The following is a 16,909-nucleotide window of genomic DNA, read 5'->3' as shown; positions in this document are numbered from 1 at the left end:
TGAGGAGATAAAAACCATAGCTCCTAAGAATATCCTTCAATTCTTGTCGCTGACGGGTCTATGTAGCGAACTCTGAAAATGGGCGAGCACAATAGATCTATGTAGGTCGCAGTGCTACAGACAATAGCCCAAACATCCCAATATAAAAAATAGTCATAGACTAAATGGAAAATTACTACAGTTGTCTATTCAACTACCATATGTTTCGGACGAGCGCTGTGGAAATAGGTCATGATTTTCAAAATTTTGTTTGGCGCTATTTTTCCCAGTATAATATGACTTACAATGATATTAACGCTACGAAATTAAATATAATTTATTGGTCAATAAAAGCAATTATACATAAGTATACCTATAACATTTATAGTGATAATATCTGTAATATCCAAGGATAGATAGTAATTAATGATTACATCTATTGTGAATATTCGTTTATCTTTCTTTTACATGCAAACTAGCATTTTTAGTTATTCATCATAACAAACTCAAAAAATATATCTATTTTTGAGTTTCTCATGATGAATATAATAATTAAAATGGTAGTTTTCTTGATAAGATTTTTTTTTCAAACGTGCTTCAATGTAAGTATATTTGAATAAATGATTTAATATTCTATTCTATTCTTTCAATTTCATACACGCCTTCACCTCTACAGAAATGTTAATCAGCGAGTAAATTTGACACTAATTTATTTTCCAAATAAATAGAAATTCCCATAATTTTACACTCGTGCGAAACCAGGGCGGATCGCTAGCATTTTTTTTAACTATTCATGCAGTCATCTGTTCCCAAGGTCAGCAGAGCTTGTGTTAAGGTACTAGACAACTGATATTAATACTTAGACATTTTTTGTAAACAATATTATGAATACAAATAATTGTACCATGCGAGGATCGAACTCACGACCATCGGATGTAAAGCAATGTGTTAAACCCTTACATCACCGAGGCCGTCGAGTATATATATATGTCACCGCCAACACTTAGTTCTGTCTGCACTCAAACAAACATCAATACACAATTTATTTATACTACACCCTCAATTTATAATATTAGGCTACGGAATCGAATGGTTCAGACTTGATTAATTTTGCCTTTCCTTTTAACTGCTTGAGAACCTTCGAGAAGCGTTTAGAACATAAATTATCATTTATTGCAAATAATAATGATATGACGCAACGTAATTTTCTAATAGTGCAACACCAGGCCGATGCCAGTTCGTGAACTGGTCATGGCACCCAAATTACAATATTCCAGTTAACTGGCTTGGAAATGGAATATTAAAACAGGTTTGATTCCAGTACCGTATATGATGTAGAGTTGATATTAGATATAAATTAGAATAGTGATGTTTAGAATTATCAATCATTTGAATGTTAATCGCCAATACAAATTTTCGCAATGGGAAATTAATACATTTTGTAAAAAAAAATATGATGTTATATCACTAATACAATGCTCAAAATTCGCCTAAATTTCAAATAATTATTATTGGTAGTTTAGTAAGAATTACATAGTCAGAAACTTATTTTTGAATTTGTAAATACTAGCCAAAGAAAGCATTGATACTTCTATGGTAAATGTTGACAGATGAAAATATTTCTTCTAAAATTTTGGTTATACGAAAAGTCAACATAGCTATCAAAATTATTCAAATTATCAAATTTGGAATCACAGTCCACATTTGGAAATCAACTGCATCTAATCTGTATATATATCTATGCCTCAAATTAAAAAAAAACTTTTATTTATTGACAATACATATGAATGCTGTCATGTTGGACTCAGTAACTGGCATAATGTAAACCGGGCGTAACATGAAATCAATCCTTAACTATATCTAGTTATATATCTATATAAAATTCCTGCAATTTCTCGCATGACGTCAACATATTATAGGATAAATACATCTGTATTACGAAACCCCTCTAATATGTAACGTATATTATGTGTAAACTCTGAGTAAAGACAATAAATAATAACTACCTTAATGAATTGTATCATAAATTATATTAATGAGATTTAAAATAATGCTTAAGTTTTAATCTGTCGAAATACGATTTCTGTTTTGCTTTTTGAGTATCCCAAACTTTTAATACAATTTATACGTTTTCATATTATATTTATCCACTTAAGTTTTACTTAAGAAGTTAAGTAAAACTAAAGTATATTTAAAATTTATTTAACTATCCAGTGACGTTTATTTAACAGAAATCCTTAACATAACTGATTAATATATGAAGCCAATACATAAACAATTTCAACAATTCCAATAATATTGCTTAATTGTAAACGATAACGTTATCTTAATATAAACAATTTTGTTCTAATTGATTTAATTATATGATGAACAAACGGATCTATTACACATCAGACTATATTTTCACATTTCCATTTTTACAAAATGAAATATTATTAAAAACGTTTTAAAAATACATTTATTTATGGTATTTTTTTTAGTCTGTGGAATGAAGTGGCGGGAAACCTGATCGAGTTTTTCAAGTCTATGATGCTACTGCGGATTATGATACTATTATATCCGACAATTCATCACTTCATAGCGGTAATAAACATTCGACTTTTAAAACAATTCCCTTTTTTATTTCTTTATTCGGCTTTAGCTATTTTTTTGTATTGTGTGTTTTCGGTATTATGATGATTTATTTCCATTTCTTTGGGGTAGAAATACCTCAGGATTGCCATTTACAAAAAACACAAAAAGTAATGTAAATATACGTATATATTACGCAAACATTTGTATTTACTAAATAACTTTAAAAATTTGCCTACCTTATGAAATATATCGTATTTTTGTATTCATTGGTTCTAGAGAACAAGACTTTTTTTATTTACAGGTAAATTAACTTAGACCAGCGTATTCATTGAATCTACGCCGAAAATGAACACTTTTTGTTTATTTCCGTGCATTTTTCGGCATTTTGCAACGAAATGAGGGCCTTGATTCTGTGACTCAATTTAAAGTCAATTCGTATTTGACAGATGCGACAAATTATGTACTCATATAATCATAATCATGACAGATGAAACTTAATTTGTGTAATTGTTATTATTCAATTTGAATATGTTAAAATTATAAATTGGTACAACTGTATTGCACAACTGGACTGGACTGTCTCGACAAAAAAATAGATGGCAATCCTAGTTGGACTGTAATTTATATAAGGCTCAAAAGGACTTGTATCCAGAGCCGTAAAACAACAAATAAAAAAATAAATTATAAACATAAACAGAATAGTCTTAAAAGTCGAATGCGGCAAGCTCCATAGTTGGCTATTATGTATTCCGTATCTTGCCTGGTACGTAGTTCTTATCGATGACTTGATCTTGCAAGAACATGTGAAGGCACCTCTCGTTCTGGGCTAGTGGGTGACCAGCGATCTTGTTGATGAATACTTCTAGGCCTGGAAAGGAATATTAAATATATTATTTATTTATACTCTTGATTGCACCAAATATAGAAAATAATTAAAATAGTAAATATATATTAATAATTAAAACTACAGATAGCGATCTTATTGCTAAGCAATTTCTTCCAGACTACCTTTGCATGGATAGAGAAAATAAAATAAACATAAATAAATATATTTAGTTTATATTTATTATATATTTTTTCCACTAATAGCCATAATCACCGAAACTATCGGATATCCGATATAAAAAAAATATTCGTAACCGTAGATGAATCCGAAATAAAGTTTCGGATAATATCGGAAAGGTCGGAAAGGACGGAGCCTAATTGAGACACGTTATGTAACAATTTTATCAGCTAACAGACAATCCGAAATATTATCATATCCACATCCGTATCCATATCCGGTATAATAATAATTCCTATATCCGTATCCGAAATTTCATATCCATAACATCCCTAGTGCAAATTATGCATTAAAATTACAGGATATGAGGCATGACATCTTAGTCCTCTTGAATGGCATCACACAAACTTTAAGAAGACTCGTGGGGTGAGTATAGATATATGGGGCCTCTTTCTCTATACCCACAAACACCCACATTCATCCTCCCTGCTAGCCATATTTCGTATAATTTACGGTATGAAAATATAGCAATATATAAACACTAAATTACAGCAGTGGGAACTCCAGGTCCAATTTCAAATAGAATAAACAAGTGATTAAAATAAAACTTATTATTTATTCTACATATGTATAATTTCCATCCTATTAAAGTATTGTTTCTAATATAATTATTAAATTGTAAGATGTAATACCTTTTCTGCGATCTTCTATAAATTCTTCTTCAAATATACCATCATCACCTCGGAATGGCAGCTGCCTCTTTAAGGCTTTCCCAGGCAAAGGTGGTACCACAATCTGTATGAAATCCAAACAAATATATTTTAAAAAAAGTTATATGGTGGGATATCATTATAGTCCTGTTGAGAGTGGTATAAACTTCTGTGTCCCAGTGTTTGTGACCAAACTCCTCCGGAACGCTTTATAGTTTTTTTTTTATGAAATTTTATGTGTATATCGGTAGATCTGAGAATCAGCCAACATTTATTTCTTATATCCCTTAATGATAAGGCTGATCCACTAAATATTTATTTTATTGTTTGACAAATCTTTTGTTTTTATTTTATTATAATTTAGCATTGAAAAACATATAACTTCAAATTTTTACCTTTTTACAATGAACCCCTGTTTTTTAATAACAACATTAATTTATATGTAGAAATTAAAACTTTTCGAGACACCTAGTATTACTATAGAGTATGGTGCCTCACATTGTCTCAATTCCTTTAAATTTTTTGCAATTGTTTTACAATGTTTTGCATTATGTTGTTATTTATCACTATTAAAATATATAAATTAACTACACATTAACTGATAAGGTGCTATAAATACTTATTTTGGAAGTTGCAATAAAATTATTCTATTTGGACTAGAAACTTGTTTAATGATAGCAATAAACAATCCATGTCACACATACATATGCAAATATTATAAAAGTAATAAGTTTGTTTTTATGTCATCTCAGGAACTACTGCTTCGAATTACGAAAGACCCTTTTAGTATTATATAGCTTTCATAGTTTATTATAAAATTGATAGTGAGTTATAATTGTACAATATGTAGCAAAATCAATACATGGATGTCAAAAGTCCTTGACTTGTGTATGTTTTAATATTGTCTTTGTTTATTTCAAAATATAATAAGTATGAACATGGCACATTTAGTTTAGTAGAGAGATCAGATACTAGCCATAACTTTTTATTGAATGGCAGTGTAATGCTTTTACATTTCATTTGTTATATATCTAATATGATACCCACTTATTCTATAACACTGTAATTAAGAATAGAATGGTTATTTATGAGTGTATAGAATGCATACATTTCTTATTTTCAGCTCCCAGTGTTTACTTAATGATATTTTTTAAGAGTTACATTACGATAAGTATATTATTTTACATTTCCTTTGTTTATAAAGTATGTTTTTAACGTCACATGTGTATTATGACAACTGATAAATTATGAATCATCTGTTACTTAAACAGACAAAAAAAAACACAAATTTCAAGCATTATGGCTATTATTAATGAAGTATCGTTAACCACTGCATTGCATGCTGATAACAAACACAAATACGTGCTACTATCAGCAGATGACTAATGGCATTCGTCTCACCTTACTGTCTCTTTCCAGTTCGTTTCTTAACCATTCAAAGTCACTATACCGCCGTCTCACGCTTGACTCCTTTACCTTGAACACTGGCAGGTTCGTCTGCAATCAAGAAAGAGATCTTGTTACTCCCAAAACCGTGTAAAGGAGGTGTTGACGCGTCAAGCAAACTCAAAGCAAAAATACGCCCACAAAAGAGAACAGATATGTGTAAGGCGCTCGTATATCGTTGAACTTTGATTACAAGATGTCCATTGACTTACCCTCATGCGAACTTCGTAATCCGTGTAGCGTTTCTTCCCAACACCAGCAATAGTAACTGGATTCACAACATCGATTTCAAGGAAATTCGCCGGTGCCGCGTAAGCGTCATCCAGCGTTTGTTTTTTAACGTTTAATCTTCTAGTCGCATCGGCTGTCGTGTCCTCAGCCATCATAACGATATATTTATTAAAACAATCACAAACTAATAGGACGGTCTACTAATCAAATAGGAAATGAAATTAAAAAATGACACGAACAAAACATTATTTGATTGACGTTTCAGAAATATGGCGAAGTGTCATTCGTTAATTCCGTATGGTAAAAATGTTTATTTACTGCAACAAAAAACTACCAAATATTACTATATATTTATAAAATGCTACTATTATAAACGAAGCATTAAGCAAGTATTAAGATTAGATCAATCGGTTTATTACTAGGACGGATTATGAATACTATAATATAATGCGTGATATCATAATGAGTACGCAACATTTAAATACACACAGACCACTGAGCAAGTAATCACTATTTACAGCAACATTAACAGAATGATCGTAGTGAAAACAGGATTTTATTGTTCCTTAAATAGTTATATAAATTTGTTATTTGAAAATTTCAAACTCAACAGCCAATTATATAATATGTATATATCTTGCACATACATATTCTTGCTTTGGTACTTTGTTATAGACGAAAGTTATTCTGCCCTAAGCACACTTCAGAAGTTTATCATTTTAGTTCATTAATATAATAAAATAAGATATTATATTATATCTATTTATTTTTATAAACAAAGGAATAAATAGACATAAATTATAATATATGAAATCGGTTCAATTTTTAAAATTACATGGTGCATTATTTATTCCTCCGTTCTACTTCAACCTTTGAAGGATTAGATGGGATCAATTGAATAGGATACCTAGTTGTTTAGGAAAATAACCGTATTTTTATTATTATCATTTAAATAAAAAGGTTGCTTAAAAAAACCCATTTTCTACCTACTTCTAACTTCTTACTAACTTTTTGGCCTTTATTTAACTATTTCACTCTGGCTGTATTACATAGACGAAGATTCGAATCTACACAGTATTTTCTGTCTACATTCTAAGGCAGAATTCAATGAAATTTATAAAATTCGTCAAATAAACCTTTTATTATATCTTATATACATAATTATAACTTAAATAATTGCAGCAACATTTTTATGAGAGAAATTGGCTCATGGGATCTTCCTCTCTTCGCCGCTTCATCATGTAGGCTTCCATTTCATCTTCAGTGGGTGCTTTGACCTCCACCATGCTGTTGTAAGGACGTTTCCTCTCGTCTACAGATAGGAGATAGTCAGCCCGCTTCTGTTGGCGTTCTTCCTTCTCCAAAGCCTGAGTGATAGAATTAAACATATGAGTATGAGTTAAACGGATTTTCTATTCCGCTACAATCTATCTAATGCGAAGGTGCGTCTGTATGTTTGTTATCTTTCCACGGCCAAAACGGATCTTAATGAAATTTTACATGAAGATTAATTGTAACATGAAAACGAACTAATAAACAAAAGAACATCTACATGCTCATGCATGCATCTGGTTTTCTAAAACGGATATTCTGTTTTAGAAAAGCAGAAGCATGTAGAATAGAAGCATCACAGGTAAAAAGTCATCCATAAGATCATCATTCGTTAAGAAGGATAAAAAGCAGACGCAATCGCAGGGAAAAAGCCATCCATAAGGTATAATAGAAGGGCAGGGGAATTTGATAAGTGTGACATTTGGAAATGTATTGAAGTTCGTGAAAAAAATGAAATAAAAAAATTAACAGATTACAATATTACTCACAGTATTACAAAATTACTAAAAATCTGACAAAATAAAAATATATTTTAGGGTGGGAGTCACACTATATGAATTTAGACTGATATACGGATATTGAATGTATTTCGTTAAAATATGAAATTTTACCTTCTTTAACTTATCCTCCACTCGTTTTTCCTTCTTGAGATCCTTCTTCTTCTTTTTCTTCGCCTTCTTCTTATTTTTCTTCTTCTTGCTTGTCTTCTCAGTCTTGGATCTGATTTCTGGTTCGGAGTCTGACGAGCTGCTGTCGGAACTAGATTCTGATGATGATGAGTCAGACTTGTCTGATTTTGCTGAAAATATATTATACAACTTTTAATCACTAGTTTCTATACAGGATAGGTATAAACTGCTGTCTGATATAGTTGAGACATCTACCTTATTATTATTATTCTACCTCATTATTCAAAAAGAGGAAAAAAGGAGAATTATTATAAAAAAAAAGTGTTTGCTATCGAATAGTAGGATTAAGGATATTGAGGAGTCTTCTTGATATGCTTTCTCTTTTTACACCCACCTTTTTCTTTCTTCTCCGCAGTAACTTTGGTAGCAGTCGTATTTGGTTCTTGTACATCTAATACTACAGTTTTGCCAGCCTCTCCCACGCAGTATGACATCTAAACAATATAAGTAAAAATTAATTAATAACATTTTATTTGTAGTGTGTATGCTTTATATTTTTTAGAATGTTATAACGTTTTCGTTGTTTACTACTGTGTTACCGGTATAAATCCCCTAGGTCCATACAACTACCTACTTGTAGTTACACAATCGGCATGGATACAGGGATATTTTGGAAAATATATCCCAGTACTTTCCCATCAGTTGATGGCTCAAAAGAACGGCATTCAAGAGGTACAAGAAAACAGGATGGCAAGTGGACGGTCACTCTAAATTTAGTCGCGAATAGGTTAATGTAGTTACAAGTCGAATCAATCGCGATTGGTATTTGTAATTAGATTTGTTCATTCTCATTAATATATATTTAATATAATATTATATGAGGTATAATTATCTTATATATAAAATTCTCGTGTCACAGTTTTCGTTCCTATACTCCTCCGAAACAGCTTGACTGATTCTCATGAAATTTTGTGAGCGTATTGAGTAGGTCTGAGAATCGGCCAACATCTATTTTTCATCCCCCTAAATGTTAGGGGTAGTCCACCCCTAATTTTTTTTTTATTTTAAGGCAAAACAACGTTTGCAGGGAGAGGTAGTATAATATATAATTATACCCCATATATTGCTATTCGGAAATAATAAGGCATCATGGCTGTTTATCCTATAATTTTACTGCTATCTCATATTTATCTCATTCTTTCATCTGTCCCATAACACAAGCTCTGCTTAGCTTGGAACTAGATCGCGCTGTGTAAATTGTTCAGGGTCATTATTATATTCTTTTTTATTCAATTTTTATTGGTCGCCTATGTTCGATATTTCACTAAACATTTTGTTTAATTGTGTGATATTTAAAAGACAAAGAATAAAGTCGTCATAGTGATGACTTTATAGCATAGGGGACAAACGACCTAGCGGCTCACTTAATGGTAAGTGAATACCGCCGATCATAAGCACCCGCAATAACATGGGAATTGCAAGCGATTTGCGAATTTTTCGAATGTTTCTATTCTAAGTTTAATCATCATCATTGCCTTGCCTTTATCCCATTATTTGGGGTCGGCGCAGTATGTCATTCTCTTCCACTGATCTCTATCAGTCGTCATATCTAAATATACTCTTCTTTTATTCATATCATCTTTCACACAATCCATCCATCTTTTCTTAGGGCGTCCCCTATTCTAAGTTTAATATTGGTATAAATGAAAATATATGAATTAAATACGAAAGACAATTATAGTAATTTTAACACTTAATCTTTCCACCGAAATAAAGCATACAGAAGAAGCTAAATGGTGAAATGAAATAGGTAAGAGGTGAATAAGCAGATGACTTTGTACAAAGTTTACTGTGGTACACATACCTTTATATATGAATGGCAACATTTGTAACCCCACTGTCCATCCTTCCAGTATGAACCCCAGACTGCAGTGTGATTATTAATCAGCACATCTTCTTCGTATTTGCTCCTGGAATATTCATCATAATGTTTATAAGTACAATAAAATTAACACTTATTAATGAAAACGGCGTCGATGGTCCACTTGGTCGACATCACAATTGACATTTATCATTACATTTCGCCCAATTTACATAATATCTTTTATAATTACATATATATATGTTATTCTGATGTGTAAGCTATATTACTGTAAAGTTACATCAACATCCGTCCAGTAGTTTTTGCGTGAAGGAGTAACACCAACATCCATCCCTCCATCTATTCAACCACACTCACACACGCTGTTTGTCCGTCCCTATGTATGCTTAAATCTTTAAAACTAAGCAATGGATTTTCAACCTTTTTTTTTTTGTAATAGAGTCATTCAAGAGGAAGATTTATATATATAATACATGTACACCCGGGCGAAGCCGGGCGAGTAGCTAGTAATATTATAAACGCGAAAGTTTGTGAGTATGGATGTTTGTTACTCTCACGCAAAATCTACTGAACAGATTTTGATGAAACTTTGCAGTGGTATAGTTTATGCATCAGAATAGCACATAGGCCATATTTTTTATTGAAATTTAATGCAGGTGAAACCGCGGGCACGTCTAGTTTATAACATTAGTAAGATAAGATGTGTCGCGGCCTCACTTGGCGAGTTGTTTCTCAGCGCCGTGGGCGAGCGTTCCGTCCCGGTTGTAGACGGTGAACACCTCGGTCTGCGCCAGCAGCAGCTCCCGCGGAGGCGCCGCCAGGTGCTCCGCCCCCCCGTACTTCTCCAGCACTGATTGCTTCACCTACAATACAAAGTCGTCCATTAATCACGTGATATCTTTAACACCTTTTGTAACGCTTTTTGGATGCTCCAAGTCGAGCAAGATGTATCAAGATACATCCTGCTATTACCTCCCTTCTAAAACGTGTGTCGTTGATGGTAACTGCGTCTTGAACTGGTCTTACTTCTCCTGCTATTTCTAATGGTGTAATGATACTTAGGAACTGGTTCTTCTTCTCTTGCTTTGGGGCCGTTCAAGTATTATGTAAGTACTATAGAGGGGCGGGGGGTCTTAGCTTTGTATGTTTTGGATGACATGGGGGTAGGGGTGTCTAGAGGATGATTACGTCATCGGTAGTTATTTACTTTTTTACACGAATGGCATCCCTCATCCCTGCTCTTTGCTAAAAAAACAATTTTGTTTTATACCACTTAGGTGGCAAACAAGCATACGGCCCATCTGATGGTAAACGGTTACCGTAGCCTATGGACGCCTGAAACACCAGGGGAGTCACATACGCGTTGCCGACCCTTAAGAAACCTTAACAATACACTAATTGAAAAATATTTTCGTAAGCATGGGGGGAGGTTTGCTTACTATCGCTGAGGGGGATGGGGGGTAAATAATTGTAATAAATCTGCTTACGTAATACTTGAACGGTCACTATCTGTAACTGCGTTATGATTGTATGTGTATGTGGTGGTGGGTACCTGCGTCTTGAACTGGTCCTTCTTCTCGCGGTACTCCCGCTGCAGCACCTGCAGCTTGGTGGGCTCGGCCAGCAGGTGCACGTCCAGGCCGCGCGCGTGCGCGTCCCACGCGAACAGCTGCGCCGCCGCGTGCGAGCACGTGTCGCCAGTGAACCGCACGAAGTTCTCACCCGCGTACTCGGATCTGTGAATTATTATTTATCATAATGATTCACTATAATAAAATGTCAAAAGAAAATGTATGTTCACATATCGAGTCAAGATTAACTTTTATTACTATCACACATAAAATTAAATTTTAAATTACACTACGATGTGACAAATTTTGACGCTACATATAAAAATAAGTCCGCAAATACTTAAATAATATTATTCAGAAAGAAATTCGACGAGAAAAAAGTCGACGAGAGAGGAATAAAACAATTAAAAAATAATATGGGTGGAAAAAGATTTAGTTTTTTCAAAATAACTCTATAATGGTAAAAAATATGAAAAAATGTTTTAAATAAAAATTATAGAGTAAAATATTCTGCACAAAAACGGTCCTCTTGATTTTTTTGGTCATCGTTTAATTTAATATTTTATTTGACTAATAGTGTAATTTAGAACTGAGAATCTATCCAATTTTAAAGTCGGTTTAGGTTTGCTTACTCTGCAGCCGCCGGGTCGGGGTTGTCCCTCATAGAGCGTGTCTTGGGGTCATAGTACGCCGAGTTGGGGTCCAAATTTCGCAAATACTTGGCGGTGTCCTCTCTGATACGCAAGTTACGCACTGTGATACGCTGTTTAGAATCCACCTGAGAGGCAAAAATTATTGTTGGCAGTTATTAATATGCAGTTTTAATTAATACACATATAGATTTTATTTCATTGATGAACACATGTTATATATGTATACTCATAGTAGTATTAACATCGCGCATACAGCTATGACGCGCTCGTCATCTGTCGTACTGCGGCTGCGCGCCGTGCAATATTCTACATCTGTGGCGCTTTACGTTTGCGCGGGAAAATAAAAAACGACTGCCTGCTTATTCAGACATACTGATTAATTGTTGTACACCTGAATCTTAATTATTTTATACTGTTCTGCATAATTTTATGTTTCTGTAATTTATTTTTATTTCAATATACTACTTTTATATACAACAAAACGAATATAAATACAGCCCCCAGTATCATACCTAACATGTGTTTAGACAGTACAAAGACTTTTTCATAAATGAGAACAAGAACAGAGAAAGTATGTCAGTATCCGGCACAGATTAGTTCTATGAAACATTGGCACAGATTATCAATGCTATATATTTCTATATATTTCTTCACTAAATTTAACAAAGGAAATATATGATGATATTTCATATACTGCCTGAATATTATTTTAATTCTCAAGGAACGAACAAATAATCATTTGTGTGGACTGGAGGTGTTCAAGTATAATATGTATATATTTACAAAAAGAAACTGTATTTATATCTACTACCTATAACACAAGCACTAGATGGAGCTGTGTGAATCTTCATAGTTAATTTTATTTACACAATGTTTTATTTTCAAAACCTTTCATGTAACACAGAATATATATATACCATACCTTGGTTCCAGGCATGTCCACTTCATCCACATATTTGTCTTCATCTTCCTCAGCGTTATCGTCATCTTCCATTGCAGTGGGATCTGTGGATATATATGAATTTATTTATTTATTTAAACCTTTATCAGTGTACAGTTTGATGCAGTCCTAACTCCCAAACTAGCGTGAGCTGTATATCAGAAATCAGTTCCTTCAGTGTATAGAATAATCCCTAGATATCAACCAGATATTGGTAGTAATGTAGCCACCAGTACATTACTAACAATCTCCCTCCCCTTTCTTCCTCATCATACCTATTGTATGCATATCCTAGCCCGTTCAAAAAACATTTTTTTTTTTATTCACTTTGTGTAATTGTGTGTTAAAATGTTACTCCAGTTCTAAATTCCTGAATGTATATCCGAGGGCGTCATTAAATAAGAAGTCTGCAGTCCATTGCGTGCAATCAATGGACTGCAGACTCTCATTGCCATTTGTCAACCAATCCGATTATAGTAGACATACTGATTGCAAAGGAATAAAAGAATTCTATTCTTGTTTGTCAACACATTGATTAAGGACGGGCAGGAGATTGTTAGTATTGTGGGTTAATAACCCCAGTAAGCCTCCTAACTTCATGCAGTCCCACTGGGAACCATCATGATAAATTCCTGGTGAATTTGTCACGACTAACGAAATCATGTTCATCTTATCATCCTCCACTGGTGCACCGCCAGCATAAACCGTTAGTGTAGGCAGATGCACCATTACATTATCGTACATTAAAAAAACACATCGTTGGGTAATTATGTAAAAACAATAATTAACCTTGTTCCAACTTCTGCGCCCGTAACTCCCTCTTAGCATCTTCAACTTTCTGGTACTCTTCTATAATTGCCTTGTGCTGTGACGGGTCATATCCATTCCATCTGTCACGTTTTCCGTCATAACTCAGATTCAGACTGGGTTGTTGAAATTCATCAGCTGCAATACCAGCATTTGAAAATTTTGCACCAATCTGTAAAAAGATAAACAACAGAATATTTTTACTTAAAAAGTAAATAAGTTAGAAACTTATAACTGACAGCCCTGTGTGCATATATTAGCAAATGTAGAATTGATTATCATCCTTCACCTGTACCACGCCAGCCCAGTAACTCGGCTGTGGTGATCTTCCTGTGTTGCCATGCATCCATATGTAATTTTACTGCCATAGCATACAATAGGATTACTCAGACTTATACAAACAATCATACTTATGAATACAAATGTATGTACCCACAACCATTGCAAGTAAAGCAGTGTGCTAAACCAACCACCGAGACTATCGAATATTGAATTGATATTGAAATAAAGTTAATTTATACTGTATATAGTAGTATTACTTAATGGAATTAGATTATTTTGTTTAATTCAAACTATTAACTGTGTAAGACCACAAGCCAAATATTTAATGCGGAAACCTGCACACCGCTACTGGCCTTATCTTCTTTATTAGTAATCAAGTTTTGATTATGGACTCTACATCCATATTGCAACTAGTTTTTTACCTCATGCAGAGGTTGTTTATCAATCTTTTTATTTTTAATAAATAGAAAAATGTAGAATTTAAAACTATACATGCACTTACCTTTCTAGGTCTTTCTAAACAATCCTTCTTTTTATGAGTCATGGCACCACAGTTCTCACATGCACCTTTCCTGAATTTTGTCACTACCTTTGTCTGTAATTATAATATATATATCTTTCAATATGGGGGTAATATAATATGTACCCTAATATTATAACGATAGAGAGCAGATTTTATGATAAGCAACGCAAACTCCACCTGCATTGATTTTAGAAATTCTGTTACTATATAATGGTCCATTATTCCAGTGACATATACTATATATATTAAGTCAATATATATATAACTCATAAAGTTATGAGCACACAGGCAAAGCTCTGAGGGGTATTTCTGAAATCATAACCCTTACAGTACAGTATGAATGTGCTCCTGCGCATGGTCCCAAAATCCCCAGAAGAGCCAGTGCTCCCAAAATCAATTGCCATCAAGCGCTCCACAGGGAAGAAGTGATTAGAATTGGGCACATTTTTGAAGACTTACACATTTTTTTTCAGGAATATATATATCATCAAAAGCAATTATCTTTCTTGGCATTTTTAGGCGTACATGAGTATAAGCCCATAGCACTCAAATGGTTAAGAGAAATTATAATGATCAGGATTATTAACTTACATTATCCACTCCTTTGTAATAATATGTGTCTAGTTTTGTGAATCCAGCTTCTCTGTCCTCCTGGGGCCGCTGGTGTTTCAATGTAGGTCCAGAGGTACCATAGTACCATGGTGCCGAGGATATATATTGTGGTATATGAGGGTTGATGTCCTTGCCTTTAAAATAAATATTTTTTATTTAACTTTTATATAATACATGTTAATAGTTAATTGTTTCCCTGACAACATACATCGCCTTAAAAGGTGTACAGTACTGCAACCCGATGACTAATCAGAACCACCTTAAGAATGATATGCTCATGTTTCTGCTCGGAATCACACTCTACCTGTGACATAACTTTTACAACATCTGTTCATAGTTTTTGACTGATTGCAGGATATATATGGAAAAAATTCTAATAAATATTGAGTCTTCAAGTGGAATAAAGCAGCAAGATGGACAAAAAAAAAGAAATATATAATACATATTGCAGATGGGATTATCAGTACTGTCAAAGAGCAACAATATGGTAAATGGAATCCTTGATGTACCTACATTGTACAAGGCACATTTCAGTAGATGCTTGATAACTTTACAGTTATTGGGAAAAAGGGGTGTTACTGGCAGCTTGGCTACCATTCTTTTTATACATAAACTTTATATTTTATATGTCACTTTTGACTATCTAATTGTTTTGTTACTTCGCTATGAGCCCTTTTGGGAAGAATACACATTTTTACTAGTATTTGGTTTTTATTAAAATAGTAGTTGTGTTCCCACTCCAGTAACAACGGGATTAGGATCCCACTGCTATTAATGTACCATGTTAGGTTACACCATTATCCCTGGAAACCAAGTGATATACTTGTAACTGTATGTATATTCCATGTAAAAGTGTAATAAATAAACATTAATTATGATTACAAGTACAATGTAACAATAAAAGTATAAGGGAAATAGGTGTATGCAAAATGACACCAAATTAGAGGTTACAGAGAACAGAGATCAACATACAATGAGTTTGGTTATGAAGTGACACTGCTTTTGTTTATCGTGATTGATTTTTTTATATAATTGCAATTGCAAACAGGCTGACGGTCATCCTAATGGTAAGTGGTAACTGTGGCATGTGAGGACTAAGATATCATGTCTCTTATTATGTAATTTCACCGTTTAATCTGCACCCAACAACCGAAACACAACTTATAAAGCAAACAGTTTGTGGTCTTAAATAGGTGAGACTGAGGTTTATTTTCATGGATTATTTACCTGTTTCGTCGACAGCAGCAGGAGCAGTACCAGCTTTCCGCGCTTCCTCCAACTCCTTGGCTTTCCTCCAGTCTTCTCGTGACTTTTTCTTTGGTTCATCTTCCTCATCACCAGCCTCGTCTTTATTGCGCAATATTTGCGATACGGCTACTCTGGCGTTAGTTGCCATGATCGCAAATTATTTCATAAATTAGAAATATATTATTTAACAAATAATAAATAAAAATAAATCAATGAATATTGAACAACAAGTGTGTAAACAATTCTGAATTCAGACGAAATTGTTGCATTTGGTGATGTCTTCGATTTGACATTGACATTTGGGAGTAGTTGTCTATGAACCAGTGATGTGACTTCACGTACAGCCGAAAAAATAGTTTCCTGTTCGGCTTCCAGAAAGGAAATGATGAAAAATAGATTATAACGGTAAGAACGGAAATAACTTTTCAGTATTTGCTATTGGAACTGACAGCATTGGGTTTTAGAACTTTACTATCCCGACTCCCAC

At 33.4% G+C, this 16,909-nt stretch overlaps 2 protein-coding genes across 2 annotated transcripts; both read right to left on the bottom strand.

The window, feature by feature from the left end:
- Positions 1 to 3,188: 3,188 nt before the first annotated feature.
- On the bottom strand, positions 3,189 to 6,206 carry LOC131847435 (sorting nexin-12). The gene is made up of 4 exons (XM_059197023.1): positions 5,925 to 6,206; positions 5,668 to 5,763; positions 4,249 to 4,351; positions 3,189 to 3,421 (listed from the first exon to the last, which is right to left on the bottom strand). The coding sequence occupies exons 1-4, from the start codon at positions 6,096 to 6,098 to the stop codon at positions 3,294 to 3,296; spliced, it is 501 nt and encodes a 166-aa protein (XP_059053006.1). The 5' UTR covers positions 6,099 to 6,206; the 3' UTR covers positions 3,189 to 3,293.
- Positions 6,207 to 7,071: 865 nt separating this feature from the next.
- LOC131847429 (pre-mRNA-splicing factor Slu7) lies at positions 7,072 to 16,692 on the bottom strand. Its single transcript, XM_059197013.1, has 12 exons — positions 16,402 to 16,692; positions 15,154 to 15,308; positions 14,542 to 14,634; positions 13,740 to 13,929; positions 12,933 to 13,015; positions 11,990 to 12,135; positions 11,339 to 11,522; positions 10,504 to 10,649; positions 9,769 to 9,874; positions 8,299 to 8,398; positions 7,887 to 8,074; positions 7,072 to 7,310 (listed from the first exon to the last, which is right to left on the bottom strand). Exons 1-12 carry the CDS (start codon positions 16,568 to 16,570, stop codon positions 7,134 to 7,136), a joined length of 1,737 nt encoding a protein of 578 aa, XP_059052996.1. The 5' UTR covers positions 16,571 to 16,692; the 3' UTR covers positions 7,072 to 7,133.
- Positions 16,693 to 16,909: the final 217 nt, after the last annotated feature.

Source organism: Achroia grisella, unplaced genomic scaffold (genome assembly GCF_030625045.1).
Source record: "Achroia grisella isolate CSIRO2021 unplaced genomic scaffold, CSIRO_AGI_Agris_v1 utg534, whole genome shotgun sequence".
NCBI classification, from domain to species: domain Eukaryota; kingdom Metazoa; phylum Arthropoda; class Insecta; order Lepidoptera; family Pyralidae; genus Achroia; species Achroia grisella.
Note: the sequence above shows the minus strand (reverse complement) of the source record. Positions and strands in the feature narration are given on the sequence as shown.

Bases quoted from the DNA above. Each gene is read 5' to 3' on its own strand.
- LOC131847435 (XM_059197023.1), bottom strand. From the start codon at position 6,098: ATGATGGCTGAGGACACGACAGCCGATGCGACTAGAAGATTAAACGTT. The intron at 4,352-5,667 runs GTGAGACGAATG...GATTTCATACAG, and splicing joins AACTGGAAAGAGACAGTAAG to ATTGTGGTACCACCTTTGCC. The intron at 3,422-4,248 runs GTATTACATCTT...ATTCCTTTCCAG, and splicing joins TATAGAAGATCGCAGAAAAG to GCCTAGAAGTATTCATCAAC.
- LOC131847429 (XM_059197013.1), bottom strand. From the start codon at position 16,570: ATGGCAACTAACGCCAGAGTAGCCGTATCGCAAATATTGCGCAATAAA. The intron at 15,309-16,401 runs GTAAATAATCCA...TTTATTTTAAAG, and splicing joins TGCTGCTGTCGACGAAACAG to GCAAGGACATCAACCCTCAT. The intron at 10,650-11,338 runs GTACCCACCACC...TTTGTATTGTAG, and splicing joins AGGACCAGTTCAAGACGCAG to GTGAAGCAATCAGTGCTGGA.